Source organism: Moschus berezovskii, chromosome Y (genome assembly GCF_049115385.1).
Source record: "Moschus berezovskii isolate FMDL1 chromosome Y, NW_MosBer_1.0, whole genome shotgun sequence".
Lineage (NCBI taxonomy): Eukaryota > Metazoa > Chordata > Mammalia > Artiodactyla > Moschidae > Moschus > Moschus berezovskii.
In genome coordinates this window covers 11,597,158-11,616,180 of record NC_142489.1, presented here as the reverse complement: position 1 = coordinate 11,616,180, position 19,023 = coordinate 11,597,158, and the positions used below count along the sequence as shown (strand labels likewise).

Genomic DNA, 19,023 nt, shown 5'->3' with positions numbered 1-19,023 from the left:
TCTTTGGCATTGCCTTTCTTTGGGACTGGAATGAAGACTGACCTTTTCCAGTCTTGCGGCCACTGCTGAGTTTTCCAAATTTGCTGGCACATTGAGGGCAGCACTTTCACAACATCATCTTTCAGGCTTTGAAATAGCTCAACTGGAATTCCATCACTTCCACTAGCTTTGTTCGTAGTGATGCTTTCTAAGGCCCACTTGACTTCACATTCCAAGATGTCTGGCTCTAGGTAATCATGCCATCGTAATTGTCTTGGTCATGAGGATCTTTTTTGGACAGTTCTTCTGTGTATTCTTGCCACCTCTTCTAAATATCTTCTGTTTCTGTTAGGTCCATACCATTTCTGTTCTTTATCAGGCCCATCTTACATGAAATGTTCCCTTGGTATCTCTAATTTTCTTGAAGAGATCTCTTGTCTTTCCTATTCTGTTGTTTTCCTCTATTTCTTTGCACTGATCACTGAGGAAAGCTTTCTTATCTCTCCTTGCTATTCTTTGGGACTCTGCATTCAGATGCTTATATCTTTTCTTTTCTCCTTTGCTTTTGGCCTCTCTTCTTTTCACAGCTATTTGTAAGGCCTCCTCAGACAGCCATTTAGCTTTTTTGCATTTATTTTCCATGGGGATGGTCTTGGTCCCTGTCTCCTGTACAATGTCATGAACCTCCTTCCATAGTTCTTCTGGCACTCTATCTATCAGATCTAGTCCCTGAAATCTATTTCTCACTTCCACTGTATAATCATAAGGGATTTGATTTAGGTCATATCTGAATGGTCTAGTTTTTCCTTACTTTCTTCAATTTAAGTCTGAATTTGGCAATAAGGAGTTCATGATCTGAGCCACAGTCAGCTCCTGGTCTTTTTTTTGCTAACTGTATAGAGCTTCTCCATCTTTGGCTGCGAAGAATATAATCAATCTGATTTCGGTGTTGATCATCTGGTGATGTCCATGTGTAGAGTCTTCTCTTGTGTTGTTGGAAGAGGGTGTTTGCGATGACCAGTGCATTCTCTTGGCAAAACTCTTTCAGCCTTGGCCCTGCTTCATTCCGTGCTCCAAGGCCAAATTTGCCTGTAACTCCAGGTGTTTCTTGACTTCCTACTTTTGCATTCCAGTCTGCTATAATGAAAAGGACATCTTTTTTGGGTGTTAGTTCTAAAAGGGTGTATATATATATATATTTAATATGTATATATATATACATATATGTATATAGTGCTGCTGCTGCTAAGTCACTTCAGTCATGGCTGACTCTGTGCAACCCTATAGACGGCAGCCCACCAGGCCCCCCCGTCCCTGAGATTCTCCAGGCAAGAACACTGGAGTGGGTTGCCATTTCCTTCTCCAATGTATATAGTAGTATTGATTAAACAGTTGATTAAATAGATGTTACGAAGATACATTAAATGATACATTTGTGTGGAAAATACACAAATCCGTGCAGATGAATTTTATTTAACATATTGTAAATATGTTGACTCAGTGCTTCCCAAGTGGCACACCAGTAAATAATCTGCCTGTCATTGCACAAGACATGAGTTTGATCCCTGGTCCAGGAAGATCCCACATGCCACAGAGAAAGTAAACCTGTGAGCCATAACTATTGATTCTGTGGTCCAGAGCCTGGGAACCACATGCCATGTCAGTTCAGTTCAGTTCAGTCGCTCAGTCGTATCCGACTCTTCCGCGACCCCATGAATCACAGCACCCAGGCCTCCCTGTCCATCACCAACTCCCAGAGTTCACTCAAACTCATGTCCACAGAGTCGGTGATGCCATCCAGCCATCTCATTCTCCATCGTCCCCTCTCCTCCCGCCCCCAACCTTTCCCAGCATCAGACTCTTTTCCAGTGAGTCAACTCGTCTCATGAGGTGGCCAAAGTATTGCAGTTTCAGCTTTAGCATCAGTCCCTCCAATGAACATCCAGGATTGATCTCCTTTAGAATGGACTGGTTGGATCTCCTTGCAGTATAAGGGACTCTCAAGAGTCTTCTCCAACACCACAGTTCAAAAGCATCGATTCTTCGGCGATCAGCTTTCTTCACAGTCCAACTCTCACATCCATACATGACCACGGGAAAAACCATTGCCTTGACTAGACGGACGTTGGTTGGCAAAGTAATGTCTCTGCTTTTTAATATACTATCAAGGTTGGTAGAGTAGCCTAAAATAAAACTATGGATTAGAAGACAAACCATAATAAAAAATACCACATATAAAACATTGTTTTAAAAGATGCTTCTCCTTAAAGACCAAACAGGTAAAAATGAATGAAGTAATAACTGTGCATTTTAAGTAGTTGGAAAAATGAACATTAAATCTTTAAAAGATGAACAAAAGACATAAAATGGAAAAAAATTTTAATTTCAGTTTAGAGAATTAGTGAAGCAACAATTGAATTCCTGTCTATCCCACTAATCAACAACACCCCGTGTGGATTGCAGGATCTTAGTTCCCCAACCAGAATCAAACCCCAGTCCCAAGTCCTGACCTTTGGACCACCAGGGAATTCTTACAAGTGACTTCTCAAAGATAAATATTTAAGAAGTACAAGTAACAGGAGTAAAAGAACAGGATTAACTATAGATATATTAAAAGAGGATATTATAAACACCTACCAATAACTGTGAAAATAGTCAGAAAGGATATATTCTTAGAATATTAACTGATTTCAGAATAAATGACCAACCTCAGAGGTGCTGAAGCTCCACTAAACTGAATATACATGTTAAAATTATTCCCACAAATAAGTACAACATGCTTGTAGAGCTCTTTCACTGAATAATGCATAAAATTCAAGAAATAATTAATTTTTATCTTGTTACAGAGCAACACTTGCTGCCCAGTGTACATAGAAGCTGATACTGTTACCTTTGAGAAAACAAAGAGCTTTATTTGCAGCCCATCAGGGAGGAAACAGGAGGAGGGCTCAAATCTGCCTCCCCAGTTGGGTTTGGTTAAAGTTACATGAGCTAAGGGAGACAAACTAGTGTGTAGTGGGACAGGTATTGACTGAAGGGATTTAAATTTGGCCATTAATGAAAAGGTATGGAATGATCAATCTCAGTCCTACATCTTTTCAGACAACAGATTCCTTGTTTTTGAAAGAGCTCTGACAGTCAGGTTACTGTCACATTTCAGTTTCCTAGGGAGGAAATGTAGATTCCCACGGCTAACTCAAGAGGGCTGAAATCTTCTGGGCATGCTCAGTTACAGGCCTTGCAGTTTTGACTTTGCTACATCTGCAAGACAACTAGATATCCTATAGCGGATAGAGTAGGGCCAGTCTGAGCTGTTCACATGCTTACAGTTTTATACAAAATTCTTAGAAAGACTAGAAGAGGAAATCATTACTACCAATTTAGAAATATTAATGAAACTTTAATACATAAGTAGATTTTTTAAATCCTTAATTATTAGTAAACTTTATTCAGCAATGTATGATCATTTCATGCTGAATACTAGAAAGTGCTTATTGTAGTAATGAAAGATGAGATGAGATTTACCAACTTCTTTCTGAAAACACTGTATATATTACTAGAGAATAATATAGTTCACTTAAAAATATATTTGTTTAGAAGGCATCAAAGAGTCAAAAAAAGCAGAGCAAAATCACAGGGTCAAGATCTGGAGAAAGCCTGAAATAGAGTATTTAACTATTAAGGAGATTGGTAAGAGGCTTAAATGGCTTATTGTAACCTGATGAGTAGAAGCAGACAGAAATTGGAGTCTTCAGTCACTCAGTCATGTCCGACTCTTTGTGACCCCATGAACCACAGCATGCCAGGCCTCCCTGTCCATCACCAACTCCCAGAGTCCACCCAAACCCATGTCCATCGAGTTGGAGATGCCATCCAAACTTCTCATCCTCTGTAATCCCCTTCTTCTCCTGCCCTCAATCCTTCCCAGCATCAAGGTCTTTTCAAATGAGTCAGCTCTTCCTTCACATCAGGTGGCCAAAGTATTGGAGTTTGAGCTTCAACTTCAGTCCTTCAATGAACATTCAGGACTGATCTCGTTTAGAATGGACTGGTGGGACCTCTTTGCAGTCCAAGGGACACTCAAGAGTCTTCTCCAACACCACAGTTCAAAAGCATCAATTCTTCGGTGCTCAGCTTTCTTTATAGTCCAACTCTCACATCCATACATGACCATTGGAAAAACCACAGCCTTGACTAGACGGACCTTTGTTGGCAAAGTAATGTCTCTGCTTTTTAATATGTTGTCTAAGTTGGTCAACCCACTCCAGTGTTCTTGCCTTGAGAATCCCAGGGACAGGGGAGCCTGGTGGGCTGCTGTCTACAGGGTCGCACAGAGTTGGACACGCCTGAAGTGAATTAGCAGCAGCAGCAGCAGGTTGGTCATAACTTTCCTTCCAAGGAGTAAGCGTCTTTTAATTTCAGGGCTGCAATCACCATCTGCAGTGATTTTGGATCCCGCCAAAATAGCCACTGTTTCCACTGTTTACCCATCTATTTCCCATGCAGTGATGGGACTGGATGCCATGATCTTAGTTTTCTGAATGTTGAGCTTTAAGCCAACTTTTTCACTCTCCTCTTTCACTTTCATCAAGAGTCTCTTTAGTTCTTCACTTTCTGCCATAAGGGTGGTATGATCTGCATATCTGAGGTTAGTGATATTTCTCCCGGAAATCTTGATTCCAGCTTGTGCTTACTCCAGCCCAGCATTTGTCATGATGTACTCTGTATATAAGTTAAATAAATTGGATGTTAGAGCTCATGAAAATTGTGGTGGGGGATATTAAGTAAATTTTCACTCTTTTGAGTGTATGCTCATAAGGCCGCATTCTGCAATGAACGATAAAGTGAAAAAGATTGCACCATGTATTGACTTTAGCTTAGTTTTAAATAATCTTCAGCACTGAAATTGGAATAAGAATGTTCATGAGTAGAAGCAAGTAGAAATCCTCTTTGAAAAATACACTATTGTCCTCAGATGTCAATTACTTCTAAACATTTTCAAAAGCAATGAATAACTCAGTAAGAAACATATGGCAAACATGGACTTCTAAGGACAATAATATATTTCTCTGACACACTGAAAAATCTTCAGTTCTCCTTATGTCTGCAAGAGAAGTGAGGCCACTGGGAAAAGTAAGGCCTCAAAAACTGGAGAAATGAATACGTTCAAAGAGAATTAAGAGTTACCGATAAAGAAACCAATGACTTGAAATCTCCACAGAAACCATCAGGAAAACTGTAATTGATACATCACTGGAGACTGAAGGTGGACAAGGTGAGAAATTAAAAATTCCAGGAGTACTGAAACATCAGAGAGTCCTCAGACTTTGTGAGTTTATTCCCTGGATCTCTACGAGATTCACGCATACTTCAAAGCAACTAAGAATCCGTCACAATACTGAGCCTGAACTCTAGAGCACACATGCCACCACATGTAGAGCTCCAATACTGATGCAAAGAGCCAACTGATTGGAAGAGACCTTGATGCTGGGAAAGATTGACGCCAAGAGGAGAAGTAGGATAAGATGGTTAGATGGTATCACTGACTCAATGGACATGTATTTGAACAAACTTTAGGAGACAGTGAAGGACAGGGAAGCCTGGAGTGTTGTAATCATCAGGTCGCAAAGAATCGGACAAGACTAAGCAACTGAACAACAAAATACACAGAAAGCAAGTCAGCCTTGTTTCTGGTTTATTATGGTATACATAAAACAAGTTCATCTCAGTTTTCCTTCAGTTGCCTACAGAATGAAACTGATTGTTAACCAAAACTGTAAAATGTTCTGTGGCTCTCTTAAGTCGCTCAGTTGTGTCTGGCTCTGCGACCCCATCGACTGTAGCCCACCAGGCTCCTTTGTCCATGTAATTCTCTAGGCAAGAACAGTGGAGTAGGCTGCCATTTCCTTCTCTAGAATGTTCTAACGAGATAAATTACGCTTTGCATCAATGAATCAATGACTTACTTCAATGTAGAATGTACCAACCTGTTGGTATGGTTTCAGAATAATAATTTGATCTGTGACTTGACTCGTACCTTGTTTCAGTGGGACATTGATGGTTTCAAAACTTGACATTGGTCACATAGCTGGAACACAGCTATTCTGACAGACTGAGCTTTTTTATACCAAGACATTCTGCATGAACACAGAGTTGTAGTTTGAGTACTGCAAATCATTTTGGCATTTGAACACTAGTTAGTTAATATAAAATCAGTGCAGTTTGTTTAATAAGTAAAATTGACACTCTTTTGATGGGAAATGGCTAAATTTAAGAAAAATAAGGAAAATTTAAATTGTGACTAACATGATTATGAGATTGTTTTCTTTTCAGCCACGGGTTCTTTTTGTTGTTGTTGTTGTTGTTTTGTGACTCGGCTAAATCTTGGCTGCTGTACTTGGGCTTTTTCTAGTTGTGGAGAGCTGGGGCTACTCTCTAGGTGTAGTGCACAGGCTTCTCATTGCAGTTGGTTCTTTTGTTGTAGAGCCCAGGTTCTAGGGTGCGTGGGCTCAGTAGTTGCACCTCCTGAGCTCTATAACACTGGCTCAATAGTTGTTGATCATGGGCTTTGTTGCTCAGAGACATGTAGGATCTTCTGGACTAGGAACTGAATGAACCCATGTCTCCTGCATTGGAAGATGGGTTCTTACCCACTGCATCAAAGGGAAGCCCAATTATGGAACTGCCCTTGATTCAGATGGTATGGGGTGTGCATTCTTTGACAGAATTTAAAGAAAAATTTATTCATTTTTTGGGGGGCAGTGCAGCTCAGTTAATGGGATCTTCTTTTCCTGACCAGGGATTTATCCCAGGCCCTAGACAGTGAGAGTATTGAGTCCTAACCACTGATAACCTGAGAAACTAATCAGTCCTAACCACTGAAAACCTAACCTGAGAACTCCCAACAGAGGAAAAATAAATTTAGAGATCCAATTCCTAGAGAAACAGTTAAATGATTACAATGGAGATGCATCATGAGAATGCTAATTTCTAGCAAAACTGAAAATAAAAACTAATTTGAGATTCCTGAAACTCAATTCTGTAAGCCCCAGACAAGGAGCTCCAAGAAATAAAATATTTCCTCTTCAATTTTTAAACGAAGTTGAGACCTGCTGTAAAAGAAAAGACCAGTAGCTTTCTGGGGAATGGGTTAGAATTATCCATCAAGACTAACTCTGTGACTCTAGCTAATGGCAAGACATATCTAGGTTAATAAAATCTTCACATTTGTGGAGATATAAACTTCATAGAAAGAATAATTTAACATCTGTAAAATTAAAACAAAAGTGTATTTTACCTTTAAGGAAAGGAAAAATTCAGAATTCTTCTAGAAGTATTGGGAATACAAAGAGTGTGCAACAATCATTAACTGTTATCAAATATGCATTTGACACAGGTCATAATTGTTGCAGTATTTAAAAGATCCCTAGGACTTCCTTGGTGGTCCAGTGGCTAAGACTCTGAGGTTCCAAGGCAAGGGGCCCAGGTTCAATCCCTGGTCAGGGAACTAAAGCCCACATGCTGAAACTAAGACCTGGCACAATCAATAAATATATAATACAAAAAATAATTTTGAAAGGGTTCCCTGCTAGGACTCCCCTAACAATCCAGTGGTTAGGACCGGTCACTTCCCCCCACTGCAGTGAGCACGGGTTCAATCCCTGGTTGGGGAACTAAGCTCCTACAAGTTCCTGGTACAGCCATAAATAAATAATCCAATTCCCCTGGCCCTAGGTGTAATATTGCTGAAAAACAGGATAATGTAAGGAAAGCATGGATACATTGTTTCCAGTCTACAAAATGAGACTTCAAAACAGTAAATGTAGTAGAATAATTTATAAAAGAGCAGCAAAAGGCCAATAATAATTCTCATCTTAGAAAAGTAAAAGACATGTCCTGATGGCTGAAAACCAGAATTTAAGAGAGCATACCAAATTGGTGTCATTACAATTCTTTTAGACAATTACAAAATATAGGTAGATAGGTGTCTCATCATTCCATTAAACCACATAAAAACAAAAACTCCACAACAGATGAGCTCCCCCTACCACCACTCTCTTAAAGAGAACTTTAGGAAGATGTAATCACTGTGGCAAAATATATATATATAAACCAAAAAGGTGAAGATTGTTGTAGGAAGGGGACGAAGTTTCTTAACTTCGTACTCCAATCGTTCCACTCCACATGACCATACTCCCCATCTCTCACTCCCCTATAGGAGATCCAACTCCATTTGCAAAAACAATGGAAATGAGGAAAACTGTCTGGGCTTGCTTTATTTAAGTTAGGTGTGCTCTTCTAATTAAACTAATTGATGAATGTTCTAAGGGACAATAAATTTAGGCTGGACAGAAATGATATTTCAATGGTGTTAAAAATTAAAAATAAGAAATTTGACAAAAATGTATATACAACAGACACTTCTCTTACCTGAATGTATTATTTGGAGTGGATACAATATCTGAGTTTAAGACTCACTTCTGACACATTTAGGTAAAGGAGCAACATACAAATCAGTCCTTTCTTTTCACTTGAAAGTTGGTATCAGTAACTGCAGACTACAGAGGCTTAAGACAAGTAAGACACTGACTGCTTTGACTAATTCCGACACAGTCCTAGTTCAGCAACACAACTGCTATAGATGATTCGATACTCAGTGAATTTTCTAGTTACTATGTTTTCATCAACACTGACCACAAAAAGAAAAAAAAAAATCTGTGGAATTCAAGTGGAATAGATTCAAATGAAATAGATTTCAATATAGATTTTTGGTTATGTTAGAATATATTAGAAAAGAACTAGATTTCTTGCTGTTTATTAGCATTTTATTTATACTAATAAAGATGATATAATTATCATCTTGATGATATAATTAATTTTCTCTTATTGAAATTTAAGCCTAAATGATGTCACAAAATTCATGGATCTATGCCTGATAGGGCATGGTTAATTAACTGTGTTTATCATTTGAAACTTGGTGCAATTTTTAGAATCACTTGAGTTACTGGCATCAGATACCCCACTGAGAAATGAAAGTTGTTTTCTGCATAAGAACCAGAATTTATCCTTGGACTTTTCAGCTTTTGGCATTATTTGAAAGATTCATAAAATGACAGAAAAAGGCAAATTATAATTGGGATCTGAACAGCAAAAAATGTTGGAATTTATGAAATGTAAGGGTATAAGGTATCAGTTATATGTAGTTCAGTGTATTGTAGTCTCTGGCAGAAAGGTTAAGGATCTAACAGAAGCAGAAGATATTAAAAAGAGGTGGCAGATATACACAGAACTGTACAAAAAATGTCCTAATGACCCAGATAACCATGATGGTATGCTCACTCACCTAGAACCAGACATCTTGGACTGTGAAGTCAAGTGGGTCATAGGGAGCATCACTTTGAACAAAGCTAGTGGAGGTGATGGAATTCCAACTGCTATTGCAAATGCTAAAAGATGCTGTGAAAGTGCTCCACTCAATTTGTCAGCAAATTTGGAAAACTCAGCAGTGGCCACAGAGCTGGAAAAGGTCAAGTTTTCATTCCAATCCCAAAGAAGGCAATGTCAACGAATGCTCAAACTGCTGGACAACTGTGTTCATTTCATGTGCTAGTTACATGATGCTCAAAATAAGAGTTGGGCATGAGTGAGTGATCTTAGTCTTAATTCATTGGAAAGACTGATTCTGCAGCTCACTCTCCAATACTTTGGCCACTTGATGGGAAGAACTGACTGCCTGGAAAAGACCTTGATGCTAAGAAAGACTGAAGGAAAAGGGTTGGCAAAGGATGAGATGGTTAGAAAGCATTACCAACTCAACACTAATTTGAGCAAACTCTGGGAGATAATGGAGGAGAGAGAAGGGCATGCTACAGTCCACTGGGTCTCAAAAAAGTCTGATACAATTTGGAGACTGAACAACAAAACATTTTCTATTTCGTTACCTAGCCTTTGATTTTGTATAGTTCCTTATTACCCTATTATTGTTACACTGGAACAGACTATAGAGGTGATAAACATTAAATTCATATACAAATATAAGGAATGGCAACACTGGGAAAAAAGCAATTAATAGTTCACGCAAGTCCCTTCTGTTGGAAATAAGCACGTTGTTTCTCTTTTTGGACTGTCATTGTCAAATAGTAATAGATTTTGATATAGAAGTGATAACTTGGCAACATAGGTGAACATGGCCTTTACTGAAATGTTTGTTTCCTAATTATTTCTTTTTGACTCCATTACGACTTCCTCGCTGCAAGGGGATTTTGACTAGTTACAGCAGGTTTCTCACCTGTTGCAGTAGTTTCTCTTGCTACAGCTCTTGTTGAACACAGGCTCAGTAGTTGTGGTGCAAGGGCTTAGTTACCCCTCAGCATGTGGAAGCTTCTATATCAGGGATCAAACCACTGTCCACTGCATTGACAGATTCTTTACCACTCGATCCCCATGGAAGCCCTATTGACAGTTTTGTAAATAAGTACTTAAGTATAAAAAAATGAAAAATGTACTTTTATATTGGAGCAATCTAGTAGGCAACACGTTTGTCTTAAATATGCATTTACAAAGGGACATAAACATTAGACCACAGCATTTCATCAGTGGCTCCCCTCTTCTGCTCCCTCATTCATGTCTCTCTCACAAAGCAACTAAAAACTCTTAACTCCAGAGTCTCAAATTTAAGAATGTTATGTGCCATTCCAGTAAATGTTACATGCCATTGCAGTAAACAATGAATGTTGTTCACCACAGAACCAGTGGCCACTGCAGCTGCCCTCATGGTGCATCTCATGGTGTACCCTATGTAGTTAAGGTCCATACGTAATGGATAATTTCAAGTGAGCTCTGCTAACTAAAATTTGTTACTAGTGCAAAGTTCATGCAGTAAAAAATTTTAATTTACAGCTGCAGAATTTCACTGGCCACTTGCTTCTATAAGGATTGCATCACTACCCGTTGGAAAGTTCAGGGTAAAGAGCAGAAATAAGGCATGCATGCTGTGGGGGCAGCGGTGACGTGACTAACAGGTAGGTCTCCAGATACTTAAGATATTTTCAGAAGATTCTATGCATCCAATTCTTGTATCTTCTCATGACAGGGAGAAAACTCTTTTCATGTTGATTTAGAAACATTATCTCAGTTCCTCTTTTTTCCTTCCCTAAGAAGTGAAGAAGAACTCAAAAGCCTCTTGATAAAAGTGAGAGGAGAGTGAAAAGGTTGGCTTGAAGCTCAACATTCAGAAAACAAAGATCATGGCATCTGGTCCCATCACTTCATGGGAAATAGATGGAAAAACAGTGGAAACAGTGTCAGACTTTATTTTTTTGGGCTCCAAAATCACTGCAGATGCTGATTGCAGCCATGAAATTAAAAGACGCTTGCTCCTTGGAAGGAAAGTTATGACCAACCTTGATAGTATATTAAAAAGCAGAGACATTACTTTGCCAACCAACGTCCGTCTAGTCAAGGCAATGGTTTTTCCCGTGGTCATGTATGGATGTGAGAGTTGGACTGTGAAGAAAGCTGATCGCCGAAGAATCGATGCTTTTGAACTGTGGTGTTGGAGAAGACTCTTGAGAGTCCCTTATACTGCAAGGAGATCCAACCAGTCCATTCTAAAGGAGATCAATCCTGGATGTTCATTGGAGGGACTGATGCTAAAGCTGAAACTGCAATACTTTGGCCACCTCATGAGACGAGTTGACTCACTGGAAAAGAGTCTGATGCTGGGAAAGGTTGAGGGCGGGAGGAGAAGGGGACGACGGAGAATGAGATGGCTGGATGGCATCACCGACTCTGTGGACATGAGTTTGAGTGTATTGCGGGAGTTGGTGATGGACAGGGAGGCCTGGCGTGCTGTAATTCATGGGGTCACGGAGAGTCGGACACGACTGAGCGACTGAACTGAACTGAAGATTAGATTCAGGTTCTCAAACTCTGCAGGTATCAGTAAAATCTTTTTTTGGTTTGTGGCTGAAAGTGTAATAGTCTTACATTTACTTATGATTCTTCAAAAGACAACACCATTTTTTCTTTCTATAAAACTAGAGCCTTCACTTACTTTGTGCCTTAACAGGCTACATACACGATATATTCTAACCTGAAAAGCCCTCCCTCTACTTATTAAATGATGCAAAATATTTTCCTGTTGTCACTTGTTAGTGACCAAAAAAAAGATTTGTAACCAAGGTATTGAACGAAATATTTCTACTTATCTTAGCACACAACTTGTGTGCTCCAATGATACAAGTAAAAATTCTTAAGTGGTTAACCTTTGTGTTAAAGGGGAAAAAAATAAGTTTATAATGTCTTATAAGATTAATTATTCTACAGCTTTCTTTTTAGAATATACATATCCTTGGAATGTGGCATAATGGAAAACCATAGAATTCATTTATCATTTAAACTTCTATAAAATATATCAATAAAATGATTAAAACATGGAAAGTCAATAGTTTCCTAAGCTTGAATGCCAAATAGCTTGGATGTAAACTCCCTGAAAGTTAGGAAAGCAGTATAAACAGACATTAAAACCATTCTTTAAAAAAAAAACAAAACTGAGTGTTCTACAAAGTGCTGGCCAGCAGAGGGAAAACCCCTTCTTTATCCTAGAGCAGTACCTTCTAGTTTCCTGGTGCCAATCCGTCTTGCCTGCAGATTTGGCTGTTACAGACTATAGCCTACGAGCTGTTAGAATTCAGTTATTTACCACTGGAGAAAATCCTCAGGGCATGCTACATCAGAGAAATTAAGTCTAAATTGACTTAAGTGATACAAGTTCTGAAGTGTGAAAGCCATCTCTTTTCAGTTTCGTATTAGCATAGGTTATTTTCTGAGCTTTAGATTCAAAACTTTCAGAATAGTTAGAAATATAAACAATTTAAAATTTTTGTGTTCTTTTCTGTATTTTTTTTAGTATATAAGGTAAATAAATGTTACCTATTTTCTTTCATAACTATAGTGGAGACCAATAGCAAAATAAATGAGACTGGTTTAGAGTGGTAGGCAATAAAAGTTTGGATTCTTAAGGTGTTGCAGGAAGGAGGACCCCTTCCAGGGCCCAAAACTGGGCTGTTGTCTAACACTCGGAAATCAATTGTCCAAGGAGACACAAGTGCTGACAAAGCAAGAGATTTTATTGGGAAAGGGCACCCAGGCAGAGAGCAGCAGGGAACCCAGGAGAACAGCTCTGCAATGTGGCTGGCAGTCTCAGGTTTTATGATGATAGGATTAGTTTTCGGTTGTCTTTAGCCAATCATTCTGACTCAGAGTCTTTGCTGGTGGTGCATGCACTGTTCAGCCAAGATGGATGACAGAGAGGATGACTCTGGGAGGTGGTCAGACAGGTGGTGTCTCCTTTTGACCTTTCGCGAACTCTTCTGGTTGGTGGAGGATTTTTTGTTCTGTGTTCCTTACCAGGACCTCCTGTCATAAAACAACTCACGCAAATAGTTACTATGGTGCCTAGGCAGGGTGGGCGGTTTCAATCAGTGTGCTTCCCCTAACAAAGGTAATTGGGTAAACTTGTGACCAGTCCTAATAAGAATTGCATAGTAGAAAATGCGCCCAAATGGCAAGGTGAGCAATGTAGTAGCTCTGGAGTGAAATTCTCAGTGACATATGATTCTGGCAAGGGAAGAAATTCTGAACTCACATTTTCTCTCCATCTTGAACTTTCAGAAAGAACTACCCAAAACTAAAATTTGGACACATTCTTTATCTGGACTACTGCAGTATTAGTGAGTGAACAAAACACAAAATGCTGCTGCTCCCTCCTTAAACTCAGAAATAAGCTCTTAGTCATAAGCTCTTAGTCATCCACTAGTGGCCTCTTGCCTTAAATGGCAAGATAGCCTGTCTCAGCCATTGTAATTATGTCAAAATCTCATGTTCAGTTTAGCTGATCCTTCATTCAGGTCTCCATCAGAGTAAAATGACTTTCATCAGTACAAGTCACTACATAAACATCTAACGTAAGAAATGAAGTATTTTTTCAGATCCTGAGTAAATTACAAATAATGGAAAAAATTTTTTCTGATGTTGTCAGTGGCAAAAAAGATTTGTAAGCAAGGTAATGAACAAACTATTTCTGTTGACCTTAGAAGAATGTGTGTAGTGCATTTCTATATAGGATGACTATATTTAAGAAAACAAGAATAAGGGAAGAACAGCAGCAAATGTTTGTGAAACAGTTTCTTCCAGTGATGTTCATCACCTTGATGACTGTAGGACTAGCACATTTGGTGTCCAGCCTAATCAAACCTAGGCAGTTGTTGGTATATCAATGAGTCTGGTTAAAGTACATTTTAGATCCATGTTGGTAAATAAATGTCAGTGTACAAAGTAAGGTTAGAAAAAAATAAGGAGTAAAGTTCAGTGATATACAGGAAAGGAATGGGCATATTCATGGCAGAAGCAGTTTTCTTTGTTAGGTCATCTCATAAGGAGTGCTTCAAGGCTGAAGGCAATGGCCTTGGAGTTCTTCTCAATCAACTTATTTTCCATTGACAAAACTAGAAACTGAATCCATAGCAATACTTACCTCCTTTTCCATGTTTTCATTTCTAGTGCCTAGACTGTTGTGGCGAAGAATGGAAAAAGTAGACTCTAGATGAGCCAGAGAAAGCACAGGGTAGAAAACAAAAGTTTCAATGTGGAATGTCATTCTGTCAGTGATCTTGAAAGGCTTAAGTGGACCAGTTTTCAAGAGGGCTCAAGAATTATGTGACAAACAGTGTTAGTTTCTCTCTTAAATTATGTCTTGAAGCCCAGTGTCTTACATATGCATACTTTGTCTTTTGCACACTGCTGTTGTATCTAGTAGGTCTGCAGAGTTCAACTGGAACACATTAGTCACCAAGGAAAAAAATATGCTGAGTAAAAGGGATGCAAACTTACAGCATTCCTATGTCCTAGAACATGAATAATATAGCATGTCCAGATGCATCATTTATGCTGGTTTTATTAAGTATTTATTTACATAGCTTTGTTGGGTCTTAGTGGTGGCACACCATTTCTCTAGCTGTGGTGCACAGACTGTGTATCCCTGAGATATGAGATCTAAGTTCAGACCAGTAATTGAACCTGTGTCCCCTGCATTGAAAGGTGAATTTTTAACCACTGTACCACCAGAGATTTACACCGATAAAACTCTCTAAACTTCAGTTTCCTTATTATCAAGATTTTGCCTTACTTTCAATTCAGTCCCCAGCTAAAGTAGAGGCTACAGACAATCTCACTCTTGGCTGTGCATCAAAACTGAGAAACCTGAGCTCAGGAAACCCGAATCTATTACAAGGCACAGTAAGAAAACTCATTTTCTTGCCCAGAAAAACTCAATCTTTATACAGAGAAAAAGAATCTCTTTCCCCAGAAATAGTATTCCTAACTTCTAAACTTCCTGTTCTAGAAAAAGTACTAAAATGTGCTAAAAACAAAAGTTAGGAGTTTTATTACTGTCCAAGTAATTGTATTCCTGTCCAGAATTTTGCAGCATATTAACAACAATTATAAGCTAACAGTTGTTACTCAGACACTCAGGTTCAAGAAACAAAGATGTGAGGCGGTCCTAAGGTGGCGGAGATATAGGACAGAGAGACCACTTTCTCCCCAACAAATTCATCGAAAGAACATTTGAACGCTGAGCAAATTCTACAAAACATCTTCCAAACGCTGGCAGAGGACATCAGGCACCCAGAAAGGCAGCCCACTGTCTTCAAAAGGAGGTAGAACAAAATATAAAAGATAAAAAGAGAGAAAAAAGAGGTAGGGACGGAGACCCGTCCTGGTAAGGAAGTCTTAAAAGAGAAGCTTCCAAACACCAGGAGACCCTCTCACTGGTGGGCTGTGGAGAGCTCTGGAATCTGAGGGCAACATAACCAGGAGAAAAAATAAATAGAACCCACAGATTACATGCCTAATGGCAATTCCCAGTGCTCACATCCCCCACCAGCAAGCGGGGGCTGAACAGGGAGGCATTGCCTGCACTGAGTAGAGTACTCTGAGGGTAATCTGAGGGAACTAACATGAGATAGAAACACAAACTCTGGGATAGCCAGAAAGAGAGAGGAAAAAAAAAATTGTCCTGTGAAAAGCCCTAACCTAAGGCACTGCCAGGCCCACTCACAGAACAAAGGACTGAGTGAATACCAAAGGACAGTTAGCTGGCTGTGGAGGCAGGCGAGGGGCAGCCAAAGCCAAAAAGGGGCAATCTCGGCCCCAGAGAGGCATCCCCTACCAAACTGCAAGCAGCCTTCCAGTTGCTAACCAAGTCGTCCTGGAATCCTGGATGGTTGACATCAAATAGGAGGGTCGCAGCCAGAGATCAGCTCCCCAGAAGAGACACACATGGTACGCCTGAGACGGCACGCCCACTGACACCTAGGAACCAACAGCTGGGACGGGGTAGGCAATAAGTTGCAGCGCCTGCGCTCACCAAGTACCTGGTCACCTGAGCTATTCAGACCTGGGAAGGACACAAAACGCAGGCCCAACCGAGTCTGCGCCTTTGTGGAGTACCCGAGAACCTGAACCTGAGCTGTTTAGACCTGTGAAGTGCACGCAACCCAGGGCCCACCTCAGACAGTTCCTGGAAGAGCAACCAGGAGCCTGTGCAGTGTAGACTGGGACAGCACACATGCCATGAGCGCGGGCAAACCCAGTGTGGCCGAGACACTGTGAGCACTCTCCACAGATGCCAGTGATATTTCTTTGTAGTGTTCCTCCCTCCCCATAGCACGACTGAACAAGCGAGCCTAAAAAAGTATCCACCACCGCCCCCTAGTGTCAGGGCAGAAATTAGACACTGAAGAGACCAGCCAACAAAAAAAGCTAAAACAGAGGGAACCACACTGGAAGTGACAGAAGAAGTCTTGAGGCTACTGCAAGAATAAGACTGAAAACCAGAGGCAGCAGGCTTAAGTCCAAATCCTGAGAAGACCAGAGAACTCCTGACTCCAGGGAACATTAATCGACAGGAGCTCATCAAACGCCACCATACCTACACTGAAACCAAGCACAACCCAAGGGTCAACAAGCTCCAGAGCAAGACAAACCATGCAAATTCTCCAGCAACACATGAACATAGTCCTGAGCTTCAATATACAGGCTGCCCAAAGTCACTCCAAACCCACTGACATCTCGTAACTCATTACTGAACACTTCATTGCACTCCAGAGAAGAAATCCAGCTCCACCCACCAAAACACTGACACAAGCTTCCCTAACCAGGGAACCTTGACAAGCCATCCGTCCCACCCCACCCACAGCGAGAAAACTCCATAATAAAGAGAACTCCACGAAGTGCCACGATCATTACACAGGTCTTAACACATTAGGCTTTCTTTCCTGTTTCCTGGAGTTTAATTCCTTGCCCTGCAATATTCATTCATGTGATGGTTAAGGTTAAGACCATGGATGTATTTTACCCATCTCTCTACAACTTATTACTAATTTTTAACACGAAAAACAAAGACTATTTATGTATTTTACCCATCTCCCCATAGTTTAACATGAAAAAGAATCTTACATCAAAACACAAATGTATAATTAAACCTCTATGTTCCCAATTACCCAATCTTAACAATTATCAATATCTTGCTAATCCAACTTATCTTTCCCTGGAAAAAACAAATTCCAGATTCTTTTTTTCCTGTTAGTATGCTCTTACACTGGTATGGTCATGTTACTTTTTCCTATATTAACCTCAACAAAATGGCTCAAATAGAAAATATCAATTAAAATGATTTTCAATATACACGTACTTGAATATCTGAAATTTTTAAATAAGTAAAGAAAATGGTGAGGGAATGGAGCAACCAGACTCCTGATACAATTGTGGAAAGAAGTGTAAAACAATAAATGCTTTAGAAAACAGGGAGTATCTAATGGAAAGATACAGAATACATATCTTTAGACACATATCCATTAGATATGAACATGTCTTTCAGAAAAGTTGAGGTTCTATCCTGGACCAAACTTGTGCTCCTCTGAGTATTTTCCAACTAGGACCAAATTTTTGACATTCATTGTTTGCACGGTCTAATTTTAACAAGAATCTTAGGTCAGTTAGGCTATACTCAGTATCTTAGTATTCTCAATGGCTATAGAGTTCTCAGCTCCCTAACACCCACCAGGTGCTACCTATTACCCTAATCTACCTTCAGCAAAGGGACTTGTTACATTGGTTAAGCAAAATACACCCCAACCTTGGTTTCCTCCTCTATTTTTTAACCACTCACAGCCACTTCCCACCTTGCTCCTAGGCTGTAAATTTCCATTTGCCCATGATGCCTTCAGAGCAGCTGAATCTAGTCTTTCTCCCATACTGCAAGAGCCCATTAGACCCTCTTGAATAGTCATTTTCTTCCTTTTCTTTAATAGGCGTCATAAATAATTTAATATAACCACAACCTGGACACAACCAAGGTTAAGTCTGCCATACAACAGAATTCAACACAGCAGTTACACTGAAACTATAGACAATACTTTATCTCACAGAAAGAATGCCGACTGCAAGAAACTGGACAAGAACACAAACTGATTTACAGATGAAAGCCATTCTACAGTAAAAGAAGTTACGAAATATGGGAGGTTAATTCTAAAAAGGGGACACAAAGACACTGAAGTTGACTCTAAAAATAAAACCACAACCATGTGTCAAAGAACTATTGTAATGTTAAAATGTTAAATTGATTTGGTTCTTTTAACAAAATCCGTTATCTGGTGCAGCTGCCAGGATCAGTGCGTGATAACAGTGGTAATACTGATTTATCAGCCAACAGAAAGGACCAAAAGTTGGAAACTGGGCACTTTTGCCATAGCTTACCTATTCCAATTCTTGATAAAAGCAAACACATATAGATTTCTGTGATTTAAAAATTGTTTCTTCATATACCTACCTTACACCATCTTTGTTATTTATTCAAAGACTTAAAAAAGGTCTTTCACAAATTAGTTCTGCTGATAAACAAGAAATCTCACTTTCAAACTCTTTCTGGGGAGAGCACAAATTCATTTCTACCTCTCATTAAACCACAACTGACAGCAAAGA

At 39.6% G+C, this 19,023-nt stretch overlaps 1 protein-coding gene across 1 annotated transcript in view; it reads right to left on the bottom strand.

Moving 5' to 3' along the window:
- Nucleotides 1-1,349: 1,349 nt before the first annotated feature.
- LOC129557948 (ATP-dependent RNA helicase DDX3X-like) overlaps nucleotides 1,350-19,023 on the bottom strand; it is a 37,126-nt gene continuing 19,452 nt past the window's right edge. The window contains exon 17 of the mRNA XM_088834517.1: nucleotides 1,350-4,701. Coding sequence (XP_088690643.1) covers nucleotides 4,670-4,701 — 32 coding nt within the window. The 3' untranslated portion in view covers nucleotides 1,350-4,669. The remainder of the gene's footprint in view (nucleotides 4,702-19,023) is intronic.